This window comes from Chanodichthys erythropterus, chromosome 14 (genome assembly GCF_024489055.1).
Source record: "Chanodichthys erythropterus isolate Z2021 chromosome 14, ASM2448905v1, whole genome shotgun sequence".
NCBI classification, from domain to species: domain Eukaryota; kingdom Metazoa; phylum Chordata; class Actinopteri; order Cypriniformes; family Xenocyprididae; genus Chanodichthys; species Chanodichthys erythropterus.
The window spans coordinates 20,124,863-20,152,019 of NC_090234.1; the positions used below are offsets into that span (position 1 = coordinate 20,124,863).

The 27,157-nt window shown below is 38.3% G+C and overlaps 2 protein-coding genes across 3 annotated transcripts in view; both read left to right on the top strand.

Annotated features, from left to right (window-relative positions):
- Positions 1 to 3,261, top strand: part of cwc22 (CWC22 spliceosome associated protein homolog) — a 45,981-nt gene extending 42,720 nt beyond the window's left edge. The window contains exon 21 of the mRNA XM_067408598.1: positions 2,405 to 3,261. Within this exon, the coding sequence (XP_067264699.1) occupies positions 2,405 to 2,967 (563 nt within the window). The 3' untranslated portion in view covers positions 2,968 to 3,261. The remainder of the gene's footprint in view (positions 1 to 2,404) is intronic.
- Positions 3,262 to 10,486: 7,225 nt separating this feature from the next.
- The window catches only part of znf385b (zinc finger protein 385B), a 162,292-nt gene continuing 145,621 nt past the window's right edge, over positions 10,487 to 27,157 (top strand). For both annotated transcript variants that reach the window (XM_067409406.1, XM_067409408.1), the window contains exon 1: positions 10,487 to 10,552. The gene's annotated coding sequence lies outside the window, so the exon portion shown is untranslated. The remainder of the gene's footprint in view (positions 10,553 to 27,157) is intronic.

Below are 27,157 nucleotides of genomic sequence, written 5' to 3' on the forward strand. Positions count from 1 at the left end.
TCCATGGCTAAAGCTAACATTACACACTGTTTGAGAGATTTATAAAGAATGGAGTTGTGTTTATGAATTATACAAACTGCAAGTGTTTAAAAAACGGCTCTTGTCTCCGTGAATACAGTAAGAAACGATTGTAACTAACGGGCTCATATATTGTGATATGAAAAAAAGAGGACTTTTCTCAAGATGACAAAAATGGCTATTATGAAAGAATTAATCTTTCTAGTATTAAGTGATTAGGTTAAGGAGTACATCTGCATAGAAAATAAAATTAATTTAAAAAATCTGAAAAATTACTTTTTTCCCAGTACATATCCTTTTAGGGTTGGAATATTATAAACTACAAAAATGTGGGTATTCACACTTGACTCTATCTAAGAACTCAAAACTCCAACCTCAAATAAATATGCATTGCCAGCTTAGGCGTGAAGTACAGAGCTGTTTTACATGCATACATCTCATGATAAAGTGAATCTGGCAGTGCATATATTATAATTAATGTGCAATTTCACTATTAAATTAAGCCATATTGTGATATCAATTTTTATATTGATATATCATACATCCCTACTTACAATTCCCACCTGAATTGCATTTTTTTTATGGTTTAGATTTAGAGAATTGTGAAATTTAGTAGGCAAAATTCTCATAATAAACAAGAGCAGGGACAATCCTGTTTTCTGTTGCAAGTTAAAAACTTGATGAAATATGAAAGAAATTCTGGCTATTGGCCCAGTGCGTAATTATTCATGCCTTTCGTGTCTGGACTTGACTTGCGATCTGTTTTTTGTTTGTTTTTCTCCCTTAATTATTCTGCTTGTTATGGATTGTTTCCCGCCTCCCTTCCTGAGCCCTGATGATCACCAGCCTGTACTTCAGGACTTTAGGAGTGTCCACTTCACTTTGCAGATCCCATCACATAAATTCTAACATTTTGCAAAAATGTCTCTCAAATTCTGTTGTTTATAAATGACAAGAATCCTTCAAGTTTCAGCTATTTAATATCCCTGTGGTTATGGAAAACCTAGGGAAATCAGGGCATTTTAAAGTTTCCAGGCCGGATTTTTATTTTTTTTTTAAATTGCTATTTTTCTAGTTTTGCTTAGCTTTAAAATATTTCATATGAGTGCAATTTTTATAAAATAAAAGTGATAACATCTTTAATCAAAAGGATAAAATCCCTGACCTTTATCCCAGCCAAGAATTGCTCATAAATGGTTTCTTTTGAATTACGGCATGATGACAAACACTGTTATAAACACTTCCCCTCCCAATCTGCATGCAAATAGTCGCTTTTTATGGCTTCAGCACTGTGTAAAAAGTGATTATAATTAGATTTGAGAACATGCAGATTCTGACAGGAGGACTGCAGTAATTTGTTCTTGAGGCTGTTAATGAAGTTACATTTTTAGACGAGATGTGATGTCAGGCCTCTCTCATCTCCTCTGTTACCATTTAGAGAATGTTAATTGATGTTTATTGCTGCCTTTTAAAGGAAGACATACTTTCAGTTCTCCAGTAGTTCCCTCAAACCTATACATACACAAATACATTTGAAAGTCGCAATGAAATCATAATTTATAATTCTTTTTTCTTTTCTTTTTTTTTTTACAGAATGTTGCAGTGCTTATTTATGCAAGCCCGTTTCCGCCACTAAATAAAAAAATAAAAACAGTAATTGCAATTTTTTCATCTCCGAATTCTGACTTTTTTTTTTTCACAATTGCGAGTTATGAAGTCAGAATTCTGAGATATAAACTCGCAATTATGATATAAAGTCACAATTCTGACTTTTTTCTCGCAATTCTGACTTTTTTTCTCGCAATTGCGAGTTTATGTCTCAGAATTGACTTTATAACATGCAATTGTGAGAAGAAAAGTCAGAATTGTGGGATATAAACTCACACAATTACTGTTATTTTTTATTTAGTGGTGGAAACGGGCTTCCATACTTATTATAAATGATTTACCTGTCCACATCATTTTTTTTTTTTTTTTTTTTTTTTTTTTTTTAATTCATATGCCCTTGTAATCTTTAATCAAAAATGCTAACCTCCCTTCCCCCTCAAAATGGCATCAGTTTTCTTCATGATGTGTGTCTCGGCGGACGGTGGGGTTAAATATCTTCCACAACTTGCCATAAACTGGCATTCAGATCTGCCTATGATCCAATCAATTTCAGAAACACTGAAATCCCGCCCTACATTTTTCTCATTCCAGAATCTGTTTCACTCGGATTTCTACTTCCGTTACATCACAACATTAAGGCTAGCGTATAATTGTAGTGGAACCGAACTGGAATTCCTTTTGACTCCTTCCCTTTTCGTGTGTTACTGAATGAACTCCTCCTCCGAACTAAACACATCACTTTTGATTTGATCCTTGAAATTCTTCTCTCCCTTCACAGACTCTGACTCGAGGCGCAAGAAGGCCTCAGGCAAGAAAAAGGACAAGATCAAGGAGAAGAGGTCCAGCAAGGGAGCAAACCAGCGATCTCCTCTGGAGGAGCGGCCCAGCAAAAAGCACGAGAACCGGCGCCAAGATGGCAACAACGAGGACCGACGTGGACCCGACAAACACCAGAGTGATTCTCGCCGCCGGGAACACAGGGACGAGTCGCCCCCTGCTCGACAACGAGGAGAACCGGAGCGTGGAAGAGGACATAAGGAGCCGCAGCAGCACAGGCACGCTCAGGACTATGAGGACAGACAGCCGGATTCACGCAGACGCAAGGACGATGGCAAAAACGACTCCCGAGCAGACAAGGACAAAGATAGACGTCAGAGCCGAGAGAGGGAGCCTCTGCGGCGGAGTCGGGACAGGTCAAAGTCACGAGAGAGGAGCCGCAAAGAGATCGACTCCAGGGACTCGTACAGAAACGGCTTGGAGAGGGCGGACAAAGAGAACAGGCATTCTGACAGGAGGAAAGACGAAAGGAGCAGGGATGGCTCACCGAGGAGACGCAGATAGCCGCCTGAAGGAAGACGGAATAAAATGATGATAGTCATGTACCGATTTTGAGCCGTTCCTCATTCACTGTGGCTTTCACCTGTCTGCTTTTGCTTAGCCTTTATGTTGTCATACAGTGAAGCATAGAGTTTTTCAGCAGTCGTTGAAAGGGCTCATGTGGAAAAAATCTACCGTACCTGAAACAATTTTAGCGGTTAACAGGGCTGTGTTCAAAAATATTTTGTATCCTTTGTCCAGTTGTATTTTTGATGTTCTTTTGGAAGTATTTGGGAAAAAGCAAGATTAAAGATGACATTTGCTATACATTTAAAAGGTTTACTGTGCTTATTGAAGCTGCATATGATTTAAAACCAATTAAGAATATATCAATAAATATCGTGATGATTTTGCTAAAAATATATACACTACTTCTCAAAAGTTTGGGGTCATAAGATTCTTTAATGTGTTTGAAAGAAATCTCATGCTCACCACCAAGGTACTATTTATTTGATCAAAAATACAGTAAAAACAATCATATTGTGAAATATTCAATTTAAAAGAACAGTTTTCTATTTTAATTTACTTCCAATGTAATTTATTCCTATGTTGTAATTATTATTATTTATTTATTTTGTGATCAGAAATCATTCTAATATGCTTATTTGCTGCTCAACAAACATTTGTGCTGCTTATAATTTGGAATATTTTTATATTAAAATTTTCATATCTGTGCATCCCTAAGCAAATATGAGGTTTTTAAGGTTCCGGTTAATTGATTCATATGAGTCCGAAATTTTGTAAATGTTGCAATAACTTGACAGAAGGAAAACACTGCTTTTGAATGGAAAATGTTACATTTATATTTGTTATATCTTGGTAACTATTTAATGTTAGTTCCTTTTAATTGAAAAATTCAGACCAATATATTTTTTTTTTAGTTTGGTGTTTGGGCTGTTCTTATTTTCATTGGTGGTGGTTGAGGAGATTCCCCCTTCTATATGTAAAGCGCTTTGAGTACCCAGAAAAGCGCTATCACAAATGAAAAATTGTGGAGTTTTTATGTCTCACTAGGTTTTATCTCAGTTCCTTGCTCATGTCAGTGCTGGAGCTTAAGTAACATTTCTGTGGTGCACGTGATGTTCGGTGTTGCACCTAGAGTAATACACCGCATAAGATCTGTCACATCTCATTTCAGATGCACTGAAATGCATGCGTTTCAAACGGCATGCCCAGCATTGGACATGGAGCTACTTTGCTTTCACTGATTTCTGCCGTGCTGCCCAACAGGATTCACATCTGCCGTGACCTTCAGGGGTAACTGAGCCTAGACTGCATAAGTGAAGCCTGATATAGAAACAGCCCTTTTTTTGTAGCTGATGTTAATAGGACGCAGGACAAGCCCACTGGGATTGTAAAGCAGCGGAACGCATATGAATTAAAGGTCATCAGTTGAGAGCTGGCAGTCAATTTAAAGAGGAAGGATCCCAGGTTTGCTTTAAGATAGATGGGTAGAATAGATGGACTGCTGTTCTTTTTAAAGTCCCCCTGTGGTGAGAATCAAGTTTTTAATGTTGTTTATATGTCTATGTGGTGTTTTTAATATGCTTTAAGACAAACCATGTGCAAATTCAGAAGTCAGCACCATTGCGGAGTATTTTCTGTTTAAAACTGCAGTGAACCAAAGACGGCCTCAAACCTGCTGTTTGAAATCGCTTGTGTTTCTGACGTCACAAACTACCTTGTAACCAATCATAGTCAACGTGCCGGCGGGCTTTAGCATATCATTAACCATGAGCGCTCTGAAGCAGGAGAGTCTCGAGAAGCCATCCTGGTATATTTCTCTGTTGATATGAAAAATCGTGTAGATTTAACAATATAGTGGGTGTGTGATGTATATAACGATGTTATGATGAACTATATGCCTTTCTCCGCTGACATTAAGGTGTTCAAAGCATTTCTAAGGATGCTGATTGTTAGAAGACAGCTCTCTGACTTGTGAATGTGAACATGGTTTGTGTAACATTAGCAACACATTAATATTAGCTGTTTGATAACATAGTCAAGCAAAAGGCTAATCATAATTACCATCATGTGTCTGACATTATAAAGCGATACCATTGTGCAGCGTTTACCTCAGTAAGTTGACCAAGTGGATCTCTTGAGCTTGTGCGAGTGAGTAGAGGCGGGGCTAATTGGCATATTCATAGATTGTTTAATAAATGAAGCTAGTGTAGAGTTACACTATATTGCCAAAAGTATTGGGACACCCCTCCAAATCATTGAATTCAGGTGTTCCAATCACACTAGGCATGCAGACTGCTTCTACAAACATTTGTGAAAGAACGGGTCGCTCTCAGGAGCTCAGTGAATTCAAGCATGGTACCGTGATAGGTTGCCACCTGTGCAATAAGTCCATTCCTGAAATTTCCTCACTACTAAATATTCCACATTCAACAACAGCAAATCAGCCACGAAGTGGTAGTCCACGTAAAATCACAGAGCGGGATCAGCGCTGTGGCACACGGTGTGCAGAAGTGGCCAACTTTCTGCAGAGTCAATAGCTACAGACCTCCAAACTTCGTGTGGCCTTCAGATTACCTCAAGAACAGTGCATAGAGAGCTTCATTGAATGGCCGAGCAGCTGCATCCAAGCCTTGCATGACCAAGTGTAATGCAAAGTGTCGGATGCAGTAGTGCAAAGCACGCCACCACTGGAATCTAGAGCAGTGAAGACGTGTTTTCTCTGTCTGGCAATCCAATGGATGAGTCTGGGTTTGGTGGTTGCCAGGAGAACGATACTTGCCTGACTGCATTGTGCCAAATGTAAAGATTGGTGGAGGGGTATTATGGTGTGGGGTTGTTTTTCAGGGGTTGGGCTTGGCCCCTTAGTTCCACTGAAAGGAACTCGTAATGCTTCAGCATACCAAGACATTTTGGACAACTTCATGCTCCCAACTTTGTGGGAACAGTTTGGGGATGGCCCTTCCTGTTCCAACATGACTGCGCACCAGTGCACAAAGCAAGCTCCATAAAGACATGGATGAGCGAGTTTGGTGTGGAGGAACTTGACTGGCCTGCACAGAGTCCTGACCTCAACTCGATACAACACCTTTGGGATGAATTAGAGCGGAGACTGTGAGCCAGGACTTCTCGTCAACATCAGTGCCTTTCCTCATAAAGGCACTTCTAGAAGAATGGTCAAAAATTTCCATAAACACACTCCTAAACCTTGTGGAAAACCTTCCCAAAACTTTTGGCAATATATTGTACATTCAAGCTATTTAAGGATTTTTTTTTTTTTTTTTCCCCACAGGAAAATTTTTTAAATGTCTTATTTTGGTAATAAAAGCTTTTTAAGGAATAAAATTATTGACTGCAGGGGGACTTTAACATTTTATTCACCATTGAATCCTAAAAAAAATATCACAGGTTCCAAAAATATATATTAAACATCACAGCTGTTTCCAGTATCAAATTCAATGATTTCTGAAGGATCATGCGACACTGAAGACTTGAGTAATGATGCTGGAAATTCAGTTTTGCATCACAGAAATAAATGTTATTTTAAAATATATTAAAATAGAAAACCATTATTTTGAATTTTAATATTATTTCACAATATTACTGCTTTATGTATTTTTGATGAGCAGTCTTCTTTCAAAGAGTCTTCATTCAAAAACATTAAGCATAGTAATGTGTCCAAACTTGATCTCATTCTTGATACCACAATGCATCTTATTTTTCATTTGATATATTTTGATTTTGATAGTATATGATATATACATATTTTTGAGTAAAGATTTGGTAACACGTTATTTTACAGTGTCATTGTTACATATTTTACATGTAGTTACTAATAATAACTGTAAATTATGCATAATTACATGCAACCAAACCAAATCCTAACCCTAAAGTAGTTAATATTACTAAAATATATAATTGTAATAAAGACACCTTGAAATAAAGTGTAACCAAAGATTTTTTAGCATTGCTTCAATGATAGTTGGGGGAACTTAATTTGCATTAAAAAATAAATGTAATAAAAAATAAAATAAAATAAGCTTTATTTTATTTAAGCAAAGTATAATTTCTTATATCTGCTTTAAATTTGGTGTGAATTAAGACCCAGACATATTGTTGACAGGTTTTGTGAGATCTTTTTATTATAGAGAATAACATTGAGCGTTCAATGTAGTGCCTCAATGACATTAATGACGACAGAGTTTTTTGTTTGTTTGTTAAATGTCTTATTTATCATTGGTTCCTGCCGCTCTTGGCAGTATCTAAGTAAAAGAACTTCATTCTCTGTCCAAGAGAAGCAGAAGAGCACTCTGGAGGGAATATCTTTCCCGTTTCATTATCAGTGAGGCAAGAGATAGACCTGTTATTTCCAACTCCTTCGACACCACACTGTCACAGTCCCTTCTGGAAGAGCTCCTTCTTCGTCACCAGCATCTCTGTAGGAATTTTACACTTTGCTATCACAAGACGTTTTTGGAAGCAAACCCCATTCATTCACAGCTAACTGCCAATTTGCATGCCTGACTCAGGAATCACTTGCTTTTATCCAAAGTGACTTGCATTTAATGTTTCCATCTGATCAGTTCATGCATTCCCTGGGAATCAAACCTATGACCTTGGTGTTGCGAACACCATGCTCAACTGTACATGAATGCTTCGGTTTCAGAACTTTTCATTTTTCATTTAGCGATATTAAGCAAGACTATGCCTCTGATCTTCTTCTGTTCTGTCGACATTATAGCATGTATTCCTAGACTGAGAGATGAGGCGAGATAGTCAAGCACATTCAGGGATGTGCAGCAGCTTTCATCAGACCCGACTCATTCCTGGGACACACGGGACAGACTTGACTTCAACATCTGATGCACTTAAAATGGCTGCATCCATCTCCATTAATATCTCTGCATGCATGTATGTATTTGGGATTATTAATGTGGAAACTGATTTAGACCCAACACTCTTCCTGCTACGGGCGTCCTGTCCGGCTCATGCGTTTCATGCTGATGGCTGTTGGTGTGAGAATGGGCAGTTCTGTGAATTCCTGGAAAGAAAATACCCCGTGAATGGAAGCTCTGCCCAACATCACCGCAGGAAGTGAATGAACGGGTGGAGTTCCGTGTGGGTGCTTCCTCAAACCCTGTTTTTAAATTCTAAAATAGATTTTTTGTAGATCACTATTACTGTAGCGTGCAATTAGGGGTCTATACATTCTGGCGGGCCGTCTCACCACAGCAGACATCTTGAACATTATTCAAACCTTGTGTACCGAAGTCAAATTTGGCTCAAGCTACCCCCCACTTAAAGAATGAGAGGCTCTGGTTTTATTAGTGAATTCTTGGGTTGCTGTTACATTGTAGTGCACAATTTTGATAAGTGATGTCATTTCATATCAGAAATTTCATATGGAACTCAATGGGGCCCATCAACTATTTGGTTACCGATATTCTTCAAAATATCTTCTTTAGTGTTCAGCAGAAGAAAGAAATGTATACAGGTTTGGAGCAACTTGAGGTAGAGTAAATGATGACAGAATTTTCATTTTTGGGTGAACTATCCCTTTAAAGTCATTCTTTATCTGATTGAGTGTTTTAAAGGTGCCATAGAACACTTTTTCACAAGATGTAATATAAGTCTAAGGTGTCCCCTGACTGTGTCTGAAGTTTCAGCTTAAAATACCCCATAGATTTTTTTTTTTAATTCAGTTTAACTGCCTATTTTGGGGTATAATTATAAATGCGCCGATTCAGCGCGCGTCCCATTTAAATACTCGCGCTCCCCGCCCCCAAGCTCGCAACTCTATAATACATTGCATAAACAAAGTTCACACAGCTAACCCTCAAAATGGATCTTAACAAAGTGTTCATCATGCAGCCTATCAGATCATGTAAGTATAGTATTTATTTGGATGTTTACATTTGATTCTGAATGAGTTTGATAGTAGCCTATGTGTGGCTAACATTGCACACAGTTGGAGAGATTTATAAAGAATGAAGTTGTGTTTATGAATTATACAAACTGCAAGTGAAATAACAACGGCTCTTGTCTCTGTGAATACAGTAAAGGGGCTCGCACACCGGACGCGCAGCTCAGAACCGTGCAGCGTTGCGCCACGTCTTTAAAATTCGAACGCATTGTTTTCGATGAGAGTACACACACCGGTGGCGACATTCGGCGCCTGTCCGCGGCGCCCAGAAAACAATAGAAAACAATGCATTCGAATTTTAAGACATGTCGCTGTGTGCGAGCCCCTTAAGAAACGATGGTAACTTTAACCACATTTAACAGTACATTAGCAACATGCTAACGAAATATTTAGAAAGACAATTTACAAATATCACTAAAAATATCATGATATCATGGATCATGTCAGTTATCATTGCTCCATCTACCATTTTTCACTATTGTCCTTGCCTGCTTACCTAGTCTGATGATTCAGCTGTGCACATCCAGACGTTAATTCTGGCTGCCCTTGTGTAATACCTTGAACATGGGCTGTTATATGCAAAATTTGGGGGCATACATATTAATGATCCCGACTGTTGCGTCACAGTCGGCGTTATGTTGAGATTCGCCTGTTCTTCAGAGGTCTTTTGCACAAATCAAATTTACATAAGGAGGAAAGAATGGTGTTTGGGACTCACTGTATGTCATTTCCATGTACAGATCTCTAATTATTTAACTATGCCAAGGTAAATTCAATTTTAAATTGTAGGGCACCTTTAAAATTTTCTTGAAATTTACTTAAAATATTATTTTGTTCTGTATCTTGCTTGCTAATCTAGTTGTCTAATAAACCTACACTGTGCATTACTGCTGGAATTTGTTCTTCTTTTGTAAGTCGTTTTGGATAAAAGCATCTGCTAAGTGCAGTAATGTAAATATAAAACAAAATTAAAACGTTTCACATATTCCAGTGTGTTTTTTTTTATTTTTTTATTTTTTTTTTTTTATTTTAATTATTATTCCCCTGAGGAGAAAAATGAACACATTTGCTTAGTAAAGACTTCCTATGCAAGAACAGAAAACTTTCAGGGGTATTTTTATTGGCATATAATTGCAAAGTGATTTCTTCCCAAGTTCCCATAGGGAGAAAAAGAGGAAGGGAGTGTACAGGCAGTGAAAATAGGGCATACAGTATGTGCTCTCAGGTAGCGCTGCCCCTGAGGTATCGGGATGAGCATGCGTGGAGATTTCCAACGCGAAAAATTACGAATTCTATACATATACTATGGCGACGTCAGTTTATAAATATTACTTGCACAGTGCTGACGTCGCATGGTTACCATCCAATAGCGAATGCTCCACATATGAATATTAAGTACATCAAGCTGACGTTCTATTTAACTCTCCAATGGCGAAATGTTGGTGGCGAATATTAATTAGTTCCATTTGACGTTGCTTAGTAACCTGCCAATGGGCTAAAGTAAAGTAATGAATATTACTCACGTAGCCATCGCCATAGTAGGATTCGTAAACTTCAGTCAGGACGCGGCTCATCGCCTCACAGTCCGTTCGAGTCGAGCAACCTGCAACCCGGAGTGACGCCAAGTCTGTTCAACTTTACCGGTAAACATCAGCTGTTCAGGTAAGTCAACCTCAGGAGAATTCATATGCAAATGCGTTTTTGACAGCCGGAGCGGAGTTATCCTACACAACTTCATTTTAGTGAATGAAAAGCAACTTGAAGCATCAAGCCAGTATTTGATATTTTAACTCGTGTGTGAGATTGTATGGATGTTTTAGGCAGAAATATTGCGTATTTGCTCCCAAAGTGCGTCTTTCTTCAATTTCTCAGTAATCAGGGTATGTTTAATTATCAACTTTGGCAAACACTTTCACCTTACCTGTTACTAAAGTAGTTAACGGTCATTCTGTCCTGCAAGGCGTCATATCTCAACTGACGCGCTAGTAATGGCCAAAAATGCTGTTTAAGTTGGTACGTTAGCTAACTAACGTTAGGTTTCACCAACAGATATTCATAAAGGTATAGTTCACTCAGAAATTAAAGCTCATCCTCATACAGTATCAAACATATGGCTTTACTTTCTTTGAATGTCCTGCACTGTATTATGTTTTGCGTAAGCTTTTTACAAATGACTTGAAATCATAAAAGTGTCATAACAGCAGTCCAAATGACTCGTATAATATATTACAAGTTTTTGGAAGCCATATAACAGCTTTGTGGACGGAACAGTTGAAATTGATAATCTTTAAATGAGCACTTGTCATTTGAGAAGTAGAAGTGTCCGATTTACGAAAGAACGATTCTTTTGAGTCGGATCTTCTCAATTACTCACCAATTGATAAAACCAATACGAAGGATTTGTTCATGAATCAAACCGATCTGGTTCATGATTTCTACTCACTATCTCAACAATCTGGTCTCATCTGCTGATTTTGTGTCCTTTTTGAGGCTTGACATCTTTATCTTCTTTTATTTTATTAAATCTACATATTAGGACAATGTTATGAATGAAATTAATTATACAATATTGTTTCATTGTTAGTATGTATCAGTAGTTCAACATCAGACATCTTCATTGCTTTAGCTATATGAATTATAGCTATTTTTATGTATATTGATGTAAATGCATGCAAAACAACACACAAATGATGGTGACAGTGGAGTGGAAGTGCATGTAGGTATACCAGTAGTACGGGATTGCAGTGAGTGTCTTTCACAGTTTGATATTATATTTCTTGCATTTGTCCTTGGACTAAATAATCCTCTCGTATTTGTAATTCTACAGTAAGCCTCATAATATATGCAACGTAAAGGTCTTTATACTGACTTTAAGCTCTGGCCTTTGTGTCTTCGAGCAACCTTTGTTCATCCATAATTGTAAAAATAGAAATGTCCTTAATGGAAGTATAAAACAGTTGAATATGATTGCTCTGGTCCACAATCCAGTGTTAGTCTAAAAGTGTTAGTGCATTACCCTATTTCAAACAAATTTACCTGGTTAAATCTAGCCAGAGCTTTTGGAAATTTGACCTTTTATGTCAGTTTCTGTGTATTGGGTTCTTCTCTCTCTCTCTCTCTCTCTCTCTCTCTCTCTCTCTCTCTCTCTGTGTAATGTGAACATAAGGCAGTAGGTGTGGCTTCTCAGATATTCTCAGTGAAGTGTGGTCTAATATACATAATTAATAGAGCACTTATGTCCTTTACTCATCTTTACTCATCAGGACTAATTTGTTCAGCAGTGTTGCGTCATGCTTTCAAGAGCAAAACACATTGTAGACTTAAGGTATCTTGGGAATTGGGTTGGTTTGAAACTTCTTTTCTTAAACATATATTAGTCCACCTTTGTTCTAGGTGTCCGTAAGATTAATGTACCCATAGCGACAATAAGCAAGCATATGCAGGCATAGAATAGAGCACATGTTAGTTTTTCACTTCCTTCCTTCCTTCCTTCCTTCCTTCCTTCCTTCCTTCCTTCCTTCCTTCCTTCCTTCCTTCCTTCCTTCCTTCCTTCCTTCCTTCCTTCCTTCCTTCCTTCCTTCCTTCCTTCCTTCCTTCCTTCCTTCCTTCCATTTACTCATCTCACTTGCACAAAAACATTCAGTATTCCTCAAAATGAATAAAAACAGTGAAATGAAATCTCAGAATTTTATGCAAACCTGTAATAATTAACTGTATTAAATTACACAAATATACTTTATGTATTTAATCTCACTTTATTAACCAGTGTCTTTGCTGCTGACCTTCAGTGATCTAATTCTACTAATACTAATTATCAAAAATTACTTTAGGTTAGATTTAGAAATAATAGTTTTGAACTTCCTTCTCCTGTATCCTATTCTTCTTTAATCCCGAATGGCAGTACAGCTGAAAGGTTTGTTTGAGCTGCGCCCTCTACTGTACAGGTGTAAATATGCATTTCCTTCAGCCTGAGGCTTATTCGTTTTACTTTAGGTGTGAAAGGGCCTTAACATTTGCCAAAAATATAACTTTTTTTGTTGTTATTAAAAAACAAACAAGCAAGCACAGCCCAGGTGAGAAAAAGTAATGTAATGCATTACTTTTAATAAAAAGTAACTAAGTAATGCAGTTAATTACTTTTTTAGGGAGTAACGCAATATTGTAATGCATTACTTTCCCCAACACTGATTATTCCCACATATCCTTTCTTCTTGGAAGAGTTTCTTGACTGTTTAATAAGTCTGAAACATTGTATTATGGAACTCTGATCTATGCATATTTTGAAAGTAAAGAGAGCTGCCTAATTCATCTTTGAGATTGTACTTTAGCTCAGCATAAAATTGTAACCCAGAGCTCTCAAATGTTCACAGGGCTGTTATTATACCTGCTGTCTCTGTCAGAAATATAGGAGCTGGTGATGTGCACTTGCTATCTCAATAAGTGTGGAGAAGCACTTGTGGAGAGTACAATCAAAGAGTTTGCCTTCTGTATGGCAGTGTTACACGTCTTGTTGCCGCTATTTAATATCACTGTTAATCGCATTCATAAAATCTCAATCAACAGTTAGTTGTACAGAAGACCTGCTATAAAATCCAGGGAGAAAATGATTATCTGCACAGTGTTAAACCTCCCCACCTCTGCTAATGATTATACAAGGTTAACAAGAACATTTTGGCAATTTCATAGATGTCTTTAAAGGAAATGCTAGAGCAGTTTTGGGATTATTCAAGGTCAACAAGAATAAGTCTTTTGCTTAAAGGTGAAATGTGTAAATTCTGCGCCACTGGAATCCCTCAATGGAATTGCAAAAATGAGGTTTGTTTTCAAGCATGTTTACAGATTGCTTCTCCTTTCTGTCATTGGTTGGTTTGATAAATATGATGTCTCTAGTTGCCATCATTTTTTATTTTTTTTGGATCCATTTGAAAAGAAGTTGATACCCTGGAGATTTGGAGATAGTGTGAGAAGTCACAGGTTTATATAAGGAATCAAGATTCTTGGTGAGAACTGAGTGTCATCTTGTAGTATGATATCTGTCTGCATATAAATATGTCTGCATATGTTGCCTGCTTAAACTTAAAAATATTAAGCAGCACAACTGTTGACATTGATAATAGTAAGAATGATTAGTATCATGATTATGATTAAAATAGTATTAGAATGATTTCTGAAAGATCATGTGACACTGATGCTGAAAATTCTGCTTTCCATCAAATAAATTACATTTTAAAATATAGCCTATTCAAATAGAAAACATTTATTTGACATCTACAATCGTTCATCTTCGTAACACAAATTAAGATATTTTTGTTGAAATCCAAGAGATTTTCATAATTAAAATAGTCAACATGACTACGAATTTGTTGAAAAAAAAAATATATATTTTTATTTTGTTTTTGCACACAAAAAGTATTCTCATCACTTCATATAATTAAGGTTGAACCACCATAGTCACGTGGGCTATTTTAACAATGTTATACTTTTCTGGACCTTGAATGTGGTAATTTTGTTGCTTTGTATTGAAGATAAAAAAAAAAAAATCTTAATTTGTGTTCCGAAGATGAACGAAGGTCTTACGGGTGTGGAACGACATGAGGCTCAGTACTTAATGACAGAAATTTCATTTTTGGGTGAATTAACCCTTTAATATCTGTTAACACTTTATTTTGATCCCACAACAGACCTTCTACTAACTATAAGTAACTTTTCAATTATGTCATTCTTTTAATAACACTAACCCTAACCCAACAGTCTGCTAACTCTCTGAGTTAGTTAACATATAGTTGCAAATTAATGAGAGTTAGTTGACCTGCAAAGTTAGTAGACTGTCCATCAAAATAAAGCGTAACCAAAAATCTTACTAACCCCACATTTTTGAACGGCAGAGTACATCAACTAGTTTACATGATCCAATCAATTCGTAATGGATAAAATCAAGTCCTGTCCTACATTGTTTTTCCACTGAATGTCCTGTTTTTTACTCTGACATACATCAGATTATGTCAATAAAACGGCTTGCAAATGGCAACATGTTGTCATGATCACTGGAAAATGAGTTACAGAGTTCGCCCACGGACAATTCCAGAAAATTGTTATGTTTCCCTTATATTTACCCAATATTGGTTGCAGACCATACATTGCAGATTATTTACAGTAAACAGACTCACATGGACCATTCTTAGTAATTTGTTTCATACTCCAAAACGTGCATGTTATTGTTTACCTCCTAATTTTTATTTTCTTTCTCTGCACATGGACACTATTGTGGTTTTCTATCTTTTCCTTGTGTTGCACAAAAGCCTTGCTGCCATGCTACAATAAAGGCTGGTTTTGTGGTATAGCATGTCCCCCTGCAGCTAGGAGATGCCTGTATAGGTGACTGGTAATTAGTCCCATTCTGTCTGCCGTGATTTATGGAGCTCACCATCATGCATGAAAGTGATCCATGAGCCAGTCGTTCTACACAAGCAAGCTCACGTAGTTATAATTTCATATTTTAGTAAAATTATTTGAGTTAACAGTACAAACCATTAATTTGCATGTTTAAATTTGAATATCCTATACTGTATTTTTGTGGCCTTTTTGGTTCCACATTGTCACTACCATAATAATGTCTCAGTAATCGATCTTAATAAAATCTAAGGATGGGCAATATGGTCAAAAGCTCTTCCTCAAATTTTTGGGACACATCTGGCTCTGTTTTTTGACATTATTCCATGTTTTTCCATTGCAAATACTGACACATTTCTACTGTCACACTGTATATACCATCACCTCGCCGCTTCCCAGTAACGTCTATTAACATATGTCTCAGTTGGTCTAATAGTCATTTGTCATTGTTGCACTACTACCGAGAGTCATTTACCAGCTGAATTATATAAAACTCATTTGCTGTTAAGGTCAAAACTGCTGTGGAGTGACGTGCAATTGTGACGTGACATCTAACGTGACCTGAATTAGCATGCATATTACTGCCAATATACACACACACGCATGTACATATATTTTCGTCATTGTGTGCGTAGCTCCTTTGACCTTACATTTATTTTTACTGACGGAAAAGCCCGGGAGGGGGCTGCTGCTCCTGGCTGGGTATGGAATGGGGCAGAAATAAATTGCCTCCACATCTCCTGTGTCTCTGCGGAGTTTAACAAATGATAACGTAGCTGGGAAACTAGGATATTGGGAAGGTCAGCTAGTTCTAGTAATTAGCAGGAGGGATGAAGATGGAAGGTGAAAGAGGGAGAGGGGAAAGATTCCTCTTTGGAGGGAGTAATGAATCACTCTTACTGTATTTTTTCCTGACAGTACTGGGGATATTTTGAGGGACTTAAAAAAAGTCTAATGATTGGGAAATATAATTTCTCCACAGAGAATTTGTTTTAAAGGGGTGGTTCAGTGTTTTTTTTCTAGGCTTGATTGTGTTTTGGGGGCACAGTTTAACATGTCTTAATGCTTAGTTTTTTTGAAAACGCTGTATTTTTCATATATTTTAGCTTTATTCTACACCTCTGTTTCCACTGCCATATGAACAGCTTGTTTGATTTCCTGCTTCTATGAAGCCACTCCCTCTGAAATATGCAATGTGCTCAGATTGGTTAGCAGGTTGTTAGCTGGCCCAGTGTATCATGATTCGCTGAAGCGTCCGGAAACACCACGCCCCTTATCATCCATAGTTAGCACTTCAGACGAAATGTAAATAATAGTGCCTATATTGCTGTATCAAATTGAGCCCGAATCAGACCCAGATGAAGAGGGTAAAGCAGAACCTCTGCAATCACGCCTTTTAAAGGATGTTTATGAATGGTATTTCATTTTGTATTTGTGTCAAAGTGTTTAGATAAGCTGTCACTGCTGTTTCCTGATTAAAGCTTTACTGTAGCCGAATACATGACTGAGTAGTCACATTTTGTAAAGGTAGCATTTAATTTATAGCATGAACAACTGTTTGTCTGTGAACATAGACGTTTGTTGGTGTTTGTTGCACTAGAACTTAGCTAACTGGCTAGCAAAAACAAGTTGCTCTTTGTATATGTCCTTGATGCATTAAAAATAGCAACAGAACTATAACATTACGTTTAAAAGACATGTACAAACAATAAAACGTACTTACAGTTTGAAGCCAATAAACAGCAGCTTCTGCTTTTAAAGTGGGAACTGCTTCATCTTTCAGTAAAAGCCTTTGTGCAAATCCAGTATTGAACTCGCCGCATCCAGTGTAGAAAATATCACCGATTATAATGGGCTCTATATCTTTTGACGCGTCGCGTCACGCAGCTCGCGTTCGGTGTAACTCTTCCGCTTCCATTATACTGTGCCACATGGCCTCGCCCACTTTGTTGCGTGTTCCCGGGGGCAGTGTTTAAGTTAATAGCAAGGGTTTAAGATGACACCAACCGGGGAAGAAGCTCGTTGTAGTCCAAACCAGGCGTTTTTGTAGGCATTAAATGGCCATAACTTTAAAAAACAATGTCTCCGTTTGCATTGAACTTTCAACGCTGTAACTTTGCAAATACTGTTTATGCTCCAGCAGCAACATTACACACTAACTAAAGTTAAAAAAGAGAAATCGCATGTAACCACCCCTTTAACAATTACATATAAACCTTTGAAGGTTAATATATATATATATTAGGGGTGTAACGGTACATGTAGCTAATTGTCCCAAGACCGTCACAGTACGAACGTCACAGTTTGGTGCAGACAGTCAGCTAATGAATAGTGAGTCACAGGCGATCCACACGCCAATCCAGAAGGGGGGGCACATGTGGTAATGCAATGCTGTTTGCTAACTGCCACAACAGGATAAAGCGCAGAAGAACAGCAGACGATCTATGCATAGATATGTTTACGTGTAATTTCTCAACCAATGTTTCAACCACGGAAAGACATCAATATATCATCTTGAGAATAATATCTCATGTAGCATTACATTTACCTCAGGCAAGTCATTTAGTGTCCACGGCATGTTAGTTCACTAGAGAAATGAACTCTAGAGGGGAGCTTTTCACTAAATATATGCACTAAATTAGATTATATATTATATTTTTTCTTTACCTGTTTGTAATGTTTTAATTATTGAATATATGTTTAAATAAATTTGTCATGATACAAGTTATGACAGTAACTGTGTAAATGATCATATTTCAAAAATTAATGTAAGTGAATAAGTGAATTTAGGTACACAGTCTGTCATGTACCATTTTTAAATGCTATATTGCTTCTGTAATTGTAATTAGAGCTGACTGGTTTGGTTCATGGTTTAGAGAAAAAAAAACCCTAGAGAGAAGATGAACAGGCAAAATACTTACGGAAACCAAGGTCTCAGAAAGAGTAGGCATCACTGTAGTGCTACGTATATAAACCACATACTCTCTAAATATTTCATTCCCTTTACTTGTGACACTGCAGCCTCTTCTCCCTAGCCTCCATGTGGATGTCCCTGTGTACAGCCTATCTTTTAACATTATTAAAGTCTTCTGATTCGTGAGTTTTTTTATTTTTATTTTTGTAATATATATTTTTTTTGTTTCCAAAGTCAATTGCTGCTTAACTGTAGAGGTCCTGCTGAGCTGATGCTAATTTTGGCAGTTCCTACTTATTAAAGCCCCTGTTTGTCACGTGCCTTTATATTTGTAATGTAACTGTGACAATTCACACTGTGTGCCGATGCCAAGAGACGTATGTGACGGGTGTCGTGAGAGAGAGCAACACTGGGATTGTGGTGACATTATGCTCCCCAAAGAGAGGCAACCGTTACAGTGTCTTTTGCATTATGAAATGCTGATAATGTCTATCATGTCTTCACTGCCTATGACCTATGGATGCTGCCAAAATGTATCGCGAAACAGATATTCACTGAGAAAATATGCAGAGTGAGACTTGACTTCATGCAGAGGAACTAATTGGATTGTAAAAAGTGACTGATATGTACAAGGATGAAGCCAGGTGTTTGTTGGGAAGGGGCCGAAAAGTAAGAGGGATTTATGGCATCACCCAAAAAGGATAGTTGTTTCAGATGTGGAGAAAGTTCAGTCCATTTTGATAAAATTGTAACAAAAATTTTTCTTTGTAATTGCGTGTACCTATAAATTATGTACAAGAAGACTGTGAACATTCATTTAAAAAAGTAATGATTGACATCTAATCCAGTTTGCAGCTTTTCGCAGTTGTGTTCCCCATTGTTTTCTGTCCTCTATCATAAAAAAAACAAAAAATTAAATAATATAAAGTTCAAACCTAAAGGTAAAGGAGTCAGCAGTTTCAAACGATCCCTCTACGGCACCCAATTAGATTTTCTTTTCTTAGTTTTCTTACCTTGGTGCATGCTGAAATCAATTAACCCTTCAAGTCGTACCACATTGACTGACAGTAACTGAATTCATTCAAACAGTTTACACTGCAGTTAAACTGTTGATGTCAGTGCTAATGATGTCAGTTATTATGAAGTCATCTTTTTATATTTTCCAAATATTTGGGATGTGATTCTTGTAACCCTGATGTCAAAATGGCTTACATCAGTAGCTCCTACAGGCCGTGTGATTGGTCCTAGTCTGGAAGCGAGGACAGAGTGGCCAAAAAACGCTTCGAGCTTGATAATGGGTGACAAATGCTGAGTCCCACTGTTTAGCTGCATTCTGATTCACAGCATTCACTGCTCCTAACATACTGAGCAGAGGATCTGTATAAGTTCTCTTCAGTTGACAATGAGCTCATTTAAAATTGCCTGCAATGTAATCAAAAACATATAGCATTTAAGATGGAAATGTCAGAAGTTTCCTGTATATATAATATATTCTTGTTTATACACATGTACTACTACTGTTCAAGATTTTAGGGTTGGTAAGATTTTTTTTTTATACTTTTATGTAACAAGGATTAGTTCATTTCAGAAATAAAGTTTCCTGATAATTTGCTCACCCTCATGTCATCCAAGATGTTTATGTCTTTCTTTCTTCAGTCGAAAAGAAATTATGGTTTTTGAGGAAAGCATTCCAGGATTGTTCTCCATACAGTGGATTTCAATGAATATCAACAGGTTGAAGGTCCAAATTGCAGTTTCAAGGCAGCTTCAAAGAGCTCTACACGATCCCAGCCAAAGAATAAGGTTCTTGTCTAGCGAAACGATCGGCCACTTTCTAAAAAACAATAATTTATATACTTTTTAACCACAAATGCTCATCTTGGACTATCTCTGCGATGCGGCACACTTTACTTAATCAAGTTGGAAAGGTCATGTGTGTATTTTAAAGTGTATTAAAGGTGCCCTAGAATTAAAAATTGAATTTACCTTGGCATAGTTGAATAACAAGAGTTCAGTACATGGAAATGACATACAGTGAGTCTCAAACACCATTGTTTCCTCCTTCTTGTGTAAATCTCATTTGTTTAAAAGACCTCCGAAGAACAGGCGGATCTCAACATAACACCGACTGTTACGTAACAGTCGGGATCATTAATATGTACGCCCCCAATATTTGCATATGCCAGCACGAGAATTTAAAGGGGCTGCAGCCTGAATTGGCGCATATTTAATGATGCTCCAAAATAGGCAGTTAAAAAAAATTAATATAAAAAAAATCTATGGGGTATTTTGACACATTCAGGGGACACCTTAGACTTATATTACATCTTTTGAAAACACGTTCTACGGCACCTTTAAAATAGAAAGTTATTTGTAAATGCAGTCTTGGTAAACATAACATCATACTGACCCCAAACCTGTGAACGTTAGTGTATAGAGTGTATTTTTTATTATCAGCAGTCATAATGTTGGTCCTGTTGATTTATGTTTTTTATTTTTCCTTAGTGCATAGGATATTATATGAATGTGAAATAAATTCTAATTTATATTCTTTCGTTTCAAACGTTTAGAAAGCAGTTCAAGTAAAATGCTGAGTCTGCACCCGCTAATTCGGTTCCACGATAATCAGGTTGCGCACAGCACTGCCTCTTAAAACTCTCGGCTCAACTGGGCTTTCGCTGATCTCCTTTTGATTGGCTATTGGCACGAGGTATCTGTCCTCACCTAGGCTTCTAAGTTCGCAGATTTCCCGTCAATCATCTGTGGTTAGTGGGATGGAACTTTCCTCTCACCGCTGAAATCCAGGACTGAGTAGTGGACCTAAGAGAGGAACTGCAACAGCTGCCCCGACTGTAGTGATTTATTTAGCATCGCCTCAGGTTATATGTAACCCTGCAAAAATCTGATAAAAGCCCCTCTTCTTAGTATATATATTTCAACATGTGAATTAATGATTTAAGAGCAAGTAGCTCATGTTGGAATTTCACCATCTACCTAATCCCATATAATTGCATGCATGTAACTCAATCAGAGCGGATCCAGCAACAGACTGGCTGCCTATGGTCTACAGTATTTAATTAATTATATTTATAATCAGCAATTCTCTGTCTTTTTTAACTGAGCTTTTTGTTATGCATTGTAGGAATGCCTTCTCTGTGAAGGACACATGCTGCCTTCGAATTGTGCCAAATTAATTTATCTTACAAGGCAGCATAATCATGTCAGCAGTGTGCCCATGATTCCTTAAAATGCTGCCTACGTAGGTTTTGGAAAAGAGCTGTTGTGTCTTTTTATAGGTCTGCACAGGTGGTATATGCATATGTGGCCCAAAAAGTGTAAAAAAAAAAAAAAAAAATTATAACAGAACCGAAAGTTAGATTACGAAGTATTGAGAATACGGACTGTGGATTAAAAAAGATCTAGACTTTAATCAGAGAGCGAGGAATCATTTGTTAAATGTGATTTTGAGGAAGGAAGCAGCTTGCGGATCAGATGAGCCGAGGGATGGTTTGGCTCAGTGACAGATGGGAAACATTAGGGCTCCTCTAATCCTTTCAACATTGACACCAGAGTGTGAGAGAGGTAACTCACACCCACAGCATCTGAAACCAACACACAAAGCAGAAGAACTTGCGCCGAATATCTCTTAAAGCTAGCAAAGGATCAGAACTGTTGCATGGGTCAGTGACTTTCTCTGTTTGAATAGTGTAACGTCTGGATGGATCCGTTCAGAGTCAATAAACTTTGGAGTTTTCAGAATGCTTTTAACCTGATGAACTTTGTTTCTTAATCACTAAATCGGCTCCGAACAGTCTACTAAAGATGAGCCCACTTGACACCTTTGTTGCCCTCCGAGGTAACACAGCAGGCCCAATTTCCTTGCTCTTAGGACATCAAAGGGGCCCCTCATGTGGACTATGGGCCAGATCCACATTCCAGCACCCACACACACTGGCACACACAAAAACACACACACAGACACACATACAGAAACACACAAACATAAATTTTTAACTGTATATATATCCTACCACTATGCTGAAATATATATTTCATATATTTTAGGGCCTATGCATGTTTCCTAGTGTTTAAATTAGTGTATTTGTGCTAGTGTGCATTTTAACGATATAATTTTGTCTGTAAACCATAACTTCTTGTCTATGCCTTTCTAATCTGGCGAGTTTGGTCTCTCCGTAAAGCTCCGGACTCGAGCTATTTACTGAGGTGGGTCACATGGCTGACATATGCATTTTTCTATGTGTTTAATGATACTGTGAAGAAAGCACTCGATCTCGAAATCCGGTCTGATGGCCACTAAGTATGCAAATTCATCTAGGAGACCAAACCAAGGAACTTTGCCCGCCAGATAGTGCTGCGCATCTATTGGCCGCTACAATTCAGGAGGTGTGTTAGTTTGGGTTTCCATAAAAACAACAACACACACCTTTTCTGTGTTCTCCCGGTGACCTCCCGATCGTCTCGTGCACGTCTCCCCGGACGCCTCAGGTGACCGCGCTTCCCAACCACGCGCGCAGCTCGGGAGGACCACTTCCTTTCTCTCTCTCTCTCTTCGGTTAAGTTACTTAAGTTTAAACCTCTTTTGAAAACCCCGCCGGAGAAACCCTCTCGGAAAGGACCAAGCCAAGCGCGTTGAAACTGCTACTCACGGACTTGAACCAATAAGCAAGTATTATCATTTACCTTAAATTTGTCTAAACTGATTTCTGTGCTGGCTCTCTCAAAAGGGTTTAACTGTGTAATTTGCCATTCTTTGATCATCTTTCTTTCCCTGTCTTTTCTTCATTTTCATTCTCGTGTATATATATGTATTTTCTTGTATATATATATTTAGATGTATAACCTCTGTATTCGTAGCTGCATATATTAAAACACTTAATTCATGCTCGATTGTTCTGTTGTTCTTCCAACTGAAGACCAAGTCACTTTAACGTTTTTTCGATCGCTTTATGCTTTAGTTATTTTCATGGCCAGAGAATAACTCCGTTTATAATATTCTGTGAGGGACTTAGTTTGCTGGACAAACGAACAGTTTCTCTAAATAATTATTAAACCAGAACTAATCATATATGTAATTGATTATAATTCGTTGTAATTGATTCACAATATATGTTTAATTCCCCATTGGGTCGATATATGAATCATAATTTATTCATAACCTTATGAATTATTATATTCATATTTCATCCATAAATTGATTAATAACCGCTACACATTCGTTACATATATTATTTGGTGGAGGATTCGCGAGCAACGTTTTAAACTTGGTTTTCGGTAAAAGAGCAATGTAGAATAATTTTGTATGATTTAACTTACAATGCGCGCTTTATTCAGTGAGAAGACGCACGGGTCCTCACTACGCACCGTTAACAAGCTGCTGTTTGTGTCTAGAAACACTGCAGGCATAGCCTTGGTTGACCGTGAAATACACTGCAGTCCATTGATATCTCAAGCTCGTATCTGTGAAGGACGACAATCTTTGCAGTAAGTTACAGTTTTGAATATTAATTTCCGCTTGAATAAACGAATTGAATCGTGTTCAGCGAGTTTAGAGGGTCGTGGCGAGATTCCTGCGACCACTCTTTCGAGGCCTCATTATATTTACCCGCTATTGAATCTGAATTTCTTGTGTCGTCCAAAATTCACAATAGCCGGTTTGCTCCTGGGTTACGTCGTTTGGACTAGCTACCCAAAACCACGTGATCCCCGTTACAGATCTAATCGGAAAAGCAGTCCGTCTGGTTTATCGATTGATGTGTAATAATTTGGAGCTCGTATCAGCATTCTGATCCAATGTTGATTAGTAACAGCGGCGAAGCAATCCCGCAAAAGTTACATATTCGCGTGCATTAAAGTTTGCACCAAAGGGACTGATTCCCAGAGTTGTGTACCCGTGAGTAAAACGGTACACATATATTTATGAAAGAATCCGCTGAGGTTCTATAGTTGTAATCGTGACCGTGCAGTTAAAACAGCGTAAGGGTCAGAAACCCACAAGCGCGCTCGTTTTTGTATCACGAATTAAAGAAAGGGGATGCAGTAACTCTGACCAGACGCCAGAGGGCAGTCTGCTCAGGTGTGCCACCCCTCCCTACTTATTGGTTGTGTGGACTCAGTGACGCCACCGCGTGGACGTTCTGAGTTAAAGCCGCTCCATACTTTGAACTGAAATTATCTCCAAGTTATCTTTTGCTTCTCTATACTGCGGGGAGTTGTAAAAGTAATTTGCTTTTGGTGGTTATGCTTTCCAATCATTGTTGGAATGTGGTTTACTGATTTAAATTTAATTTAAACACGTTTAAATTTTTAATTTAAATTGTTTCCCTTCCAACAAGGGAATTCACTTTCTGAGAGTGCGCCCCCTGGTGGACACTGTCAGATAAGTCAATTCTCTTTTCCCTTGTATTCTTTTTCCTGTATTCACAGATCTACTTTATTTTATTTTATTTTATTTCAGTTTATTTATTTTATTTTTATTCCACTTTGTGTTATTTCATCCATTCCCTTTTTGTCTTTTCTCTCTCTCAAGTTATTTCTTTAGTTTACTTTGGAAATTCATTCCCTTTATTACTTAATGTTTTATTTTATTCACTCTTAGTTCTGGGTCCTGTGTGTTATTGGCTGGCAATAATATTCACGCACACCCAAGCCTCCCTTATTTCATACACTTATTTTGAATTTAATTAAATAACATTTAATTCAATTTTAAAATTAAGTAGTGGCAATCAGTTGGCATTTTGCTATCAACAAGCAATTCTCTTTAGGAAAAATCTGCAAATAGGGAAGGCTTTCTCTTTTCTTTCTCCCATTCTGTTATTCTATGCACTCATTTAAATTTAATTGAACAAGTTTAATTCAAATTTGAATCAAGTGCCTCTGAATTATCCTCTTTTCGCTTTTTCCCATCCTGTTATTCTATGCACTTATTTAAATTTAATTGAACAGAGTTTAATTCAAAATTTGAATCAAGTGCATCTGATTGTTTTTGTTTTATGTTATTTTTACTTTTGATCTGCTTCCAGCTAGTTCCTTTTATACCCCTACTCTTTTATCCTACACACTTAATTTAGTTAAATTCTATTTAAACAAGATTTAAATTGAGTTTAAATTTACAATTAAGTCGTGTTTACCTGACTGTTTGTGCACTTGCAGATAAGGCCCTTTAGCGCCCTGGGGTGAGCTGACGGTTGCTCCAGTGAGTTCCAGTGAGTGGAGCTACCTGGCCTGGCGCTTCTTACACTAACCGTGTGTGAATCGTGGACATTCTGACCTCGTATCACGGGCAACACGCAAGGACATCAGCGAGTTGTGTATCAGGTACAGGGAGGCAACGAGACCCGGGGTGACAACAAGCGGCAATTTTGTTTAATTTCCCTGCTCAGGCTTCTGCATGACAGAACCGCCCGTTGGAGTAACTGCCCGTAAAGGGGACAGACTCTGAGTTCAGGGAAAACTCAATCTTGACTGGTCACTCGGGCCGTTGGCGCAAATACCTTGCCAAAGTGCGCAATTGTGCTGGTGTTCCCTGTTTGAGAGGTTGCACCGTGGTACAAAGGGGACAGGTGGCCACGGACACCGCAGTAGAGTGTTTGATCGTCGAGGAAAGGTGGCCTGCCATTGAGTTCTTATCTGAGCACCCACGATTCACCCAGGCCTACGACATACAGTCACTTCACCTAATTGAAAGCCACAGAATATTACATATTCTTCAATTACTCAGGTGCGGGCCAACCCTTAGGCTCTCGATCCATACCATCCCTCTAGGTTTTATGATGCAACCGTGCACTCGCCTGACACCGTCATAAACCCAGCTGGAATAGGAAGTTTAAGTTTCACTTCTCCCCTCTAGCCCTTCTGTTTTAGTTTATTGCGATTCTATTTTGATTCCTTTCTATTTGTTTACTGCTCTATTTCTCATTTAATTGCATCCTCCCTGTTCTGTTTTGCTTCTCTACTGTGTTTGTTTCTTTCAGTTCATGTAAAAGCAGAGCCTGTGAGAGCCATCACGGAAAACTGAGTAATAGATAGACGACCGAGCAGCGAGAGTCATCAAAGGACTCTTAGGGCTACCGCCTGTCAAAATCTTTATTCAAATCCGGCACTCACCCACACAAATTGACCCGCGTGGTCCTTTTTGCTATCGACAATTAAGTGTCTAGCCTACATTCCACTAACTGTCTGCACCAGTTAACTGGAACCAAACCAAAGAATTATATAATCATGCATTATTATAAGTCGTTAGCCCTGCGCGTGCTTGCATTGGTTCTGTTTGTGCTGTCTTTCTCTCGCCAACAGCAAGCTAACGTGTTCAGAGCAGCCAGCCCCAGCACCCATGGGGACGGACTCAAGACCGGGTTGGGCTCCCTGACCAGCACAATCCTGCCCAACGACGCTGTGGATCCCCAGCACCTAAGCAACGAGCAGCTGGACGACAACCTGAATCGACTAATGGCCCACGATCCAATGCCGAGCTACAAAGAGTGGGCGAGAGTCATCCGAGCCATCGCCCACAACCTCAAGCTCCAGGAGGAGGACGCCCGGAGGAATCAGGCCCAGATTCATCGTCACCACGATCAGCGACTCGTCGAGACCCAGGACCAGCGTTGGACAGCGGACGAATCCAAACCCGAGCTGCAGGAGGAGCTGCAAAGACTTCAAAAAGCCCTTGCAGAGCTCCACCTGGAGGTGGAGCGTAGAAAACTGACTGGAAAACTCCAACACAGCGAAGCTCCCCTAGCCAAAGCAGAGACTACACTGAAAGACAGACACACTAAAGCCCTGACCTGTGAAAATCATCTCAAACAGGCCCAGAAAGGAGTTATGGCTCCGAAACAACAAAGAGACTATGTGAATGAACTTGACACTGGTTACAGAGTAATGAAAAGTGGCATGGGAGGGGAAACACACATCACCGAGTTTCCCCTAACCAGTCAAGAAGCCCTAAT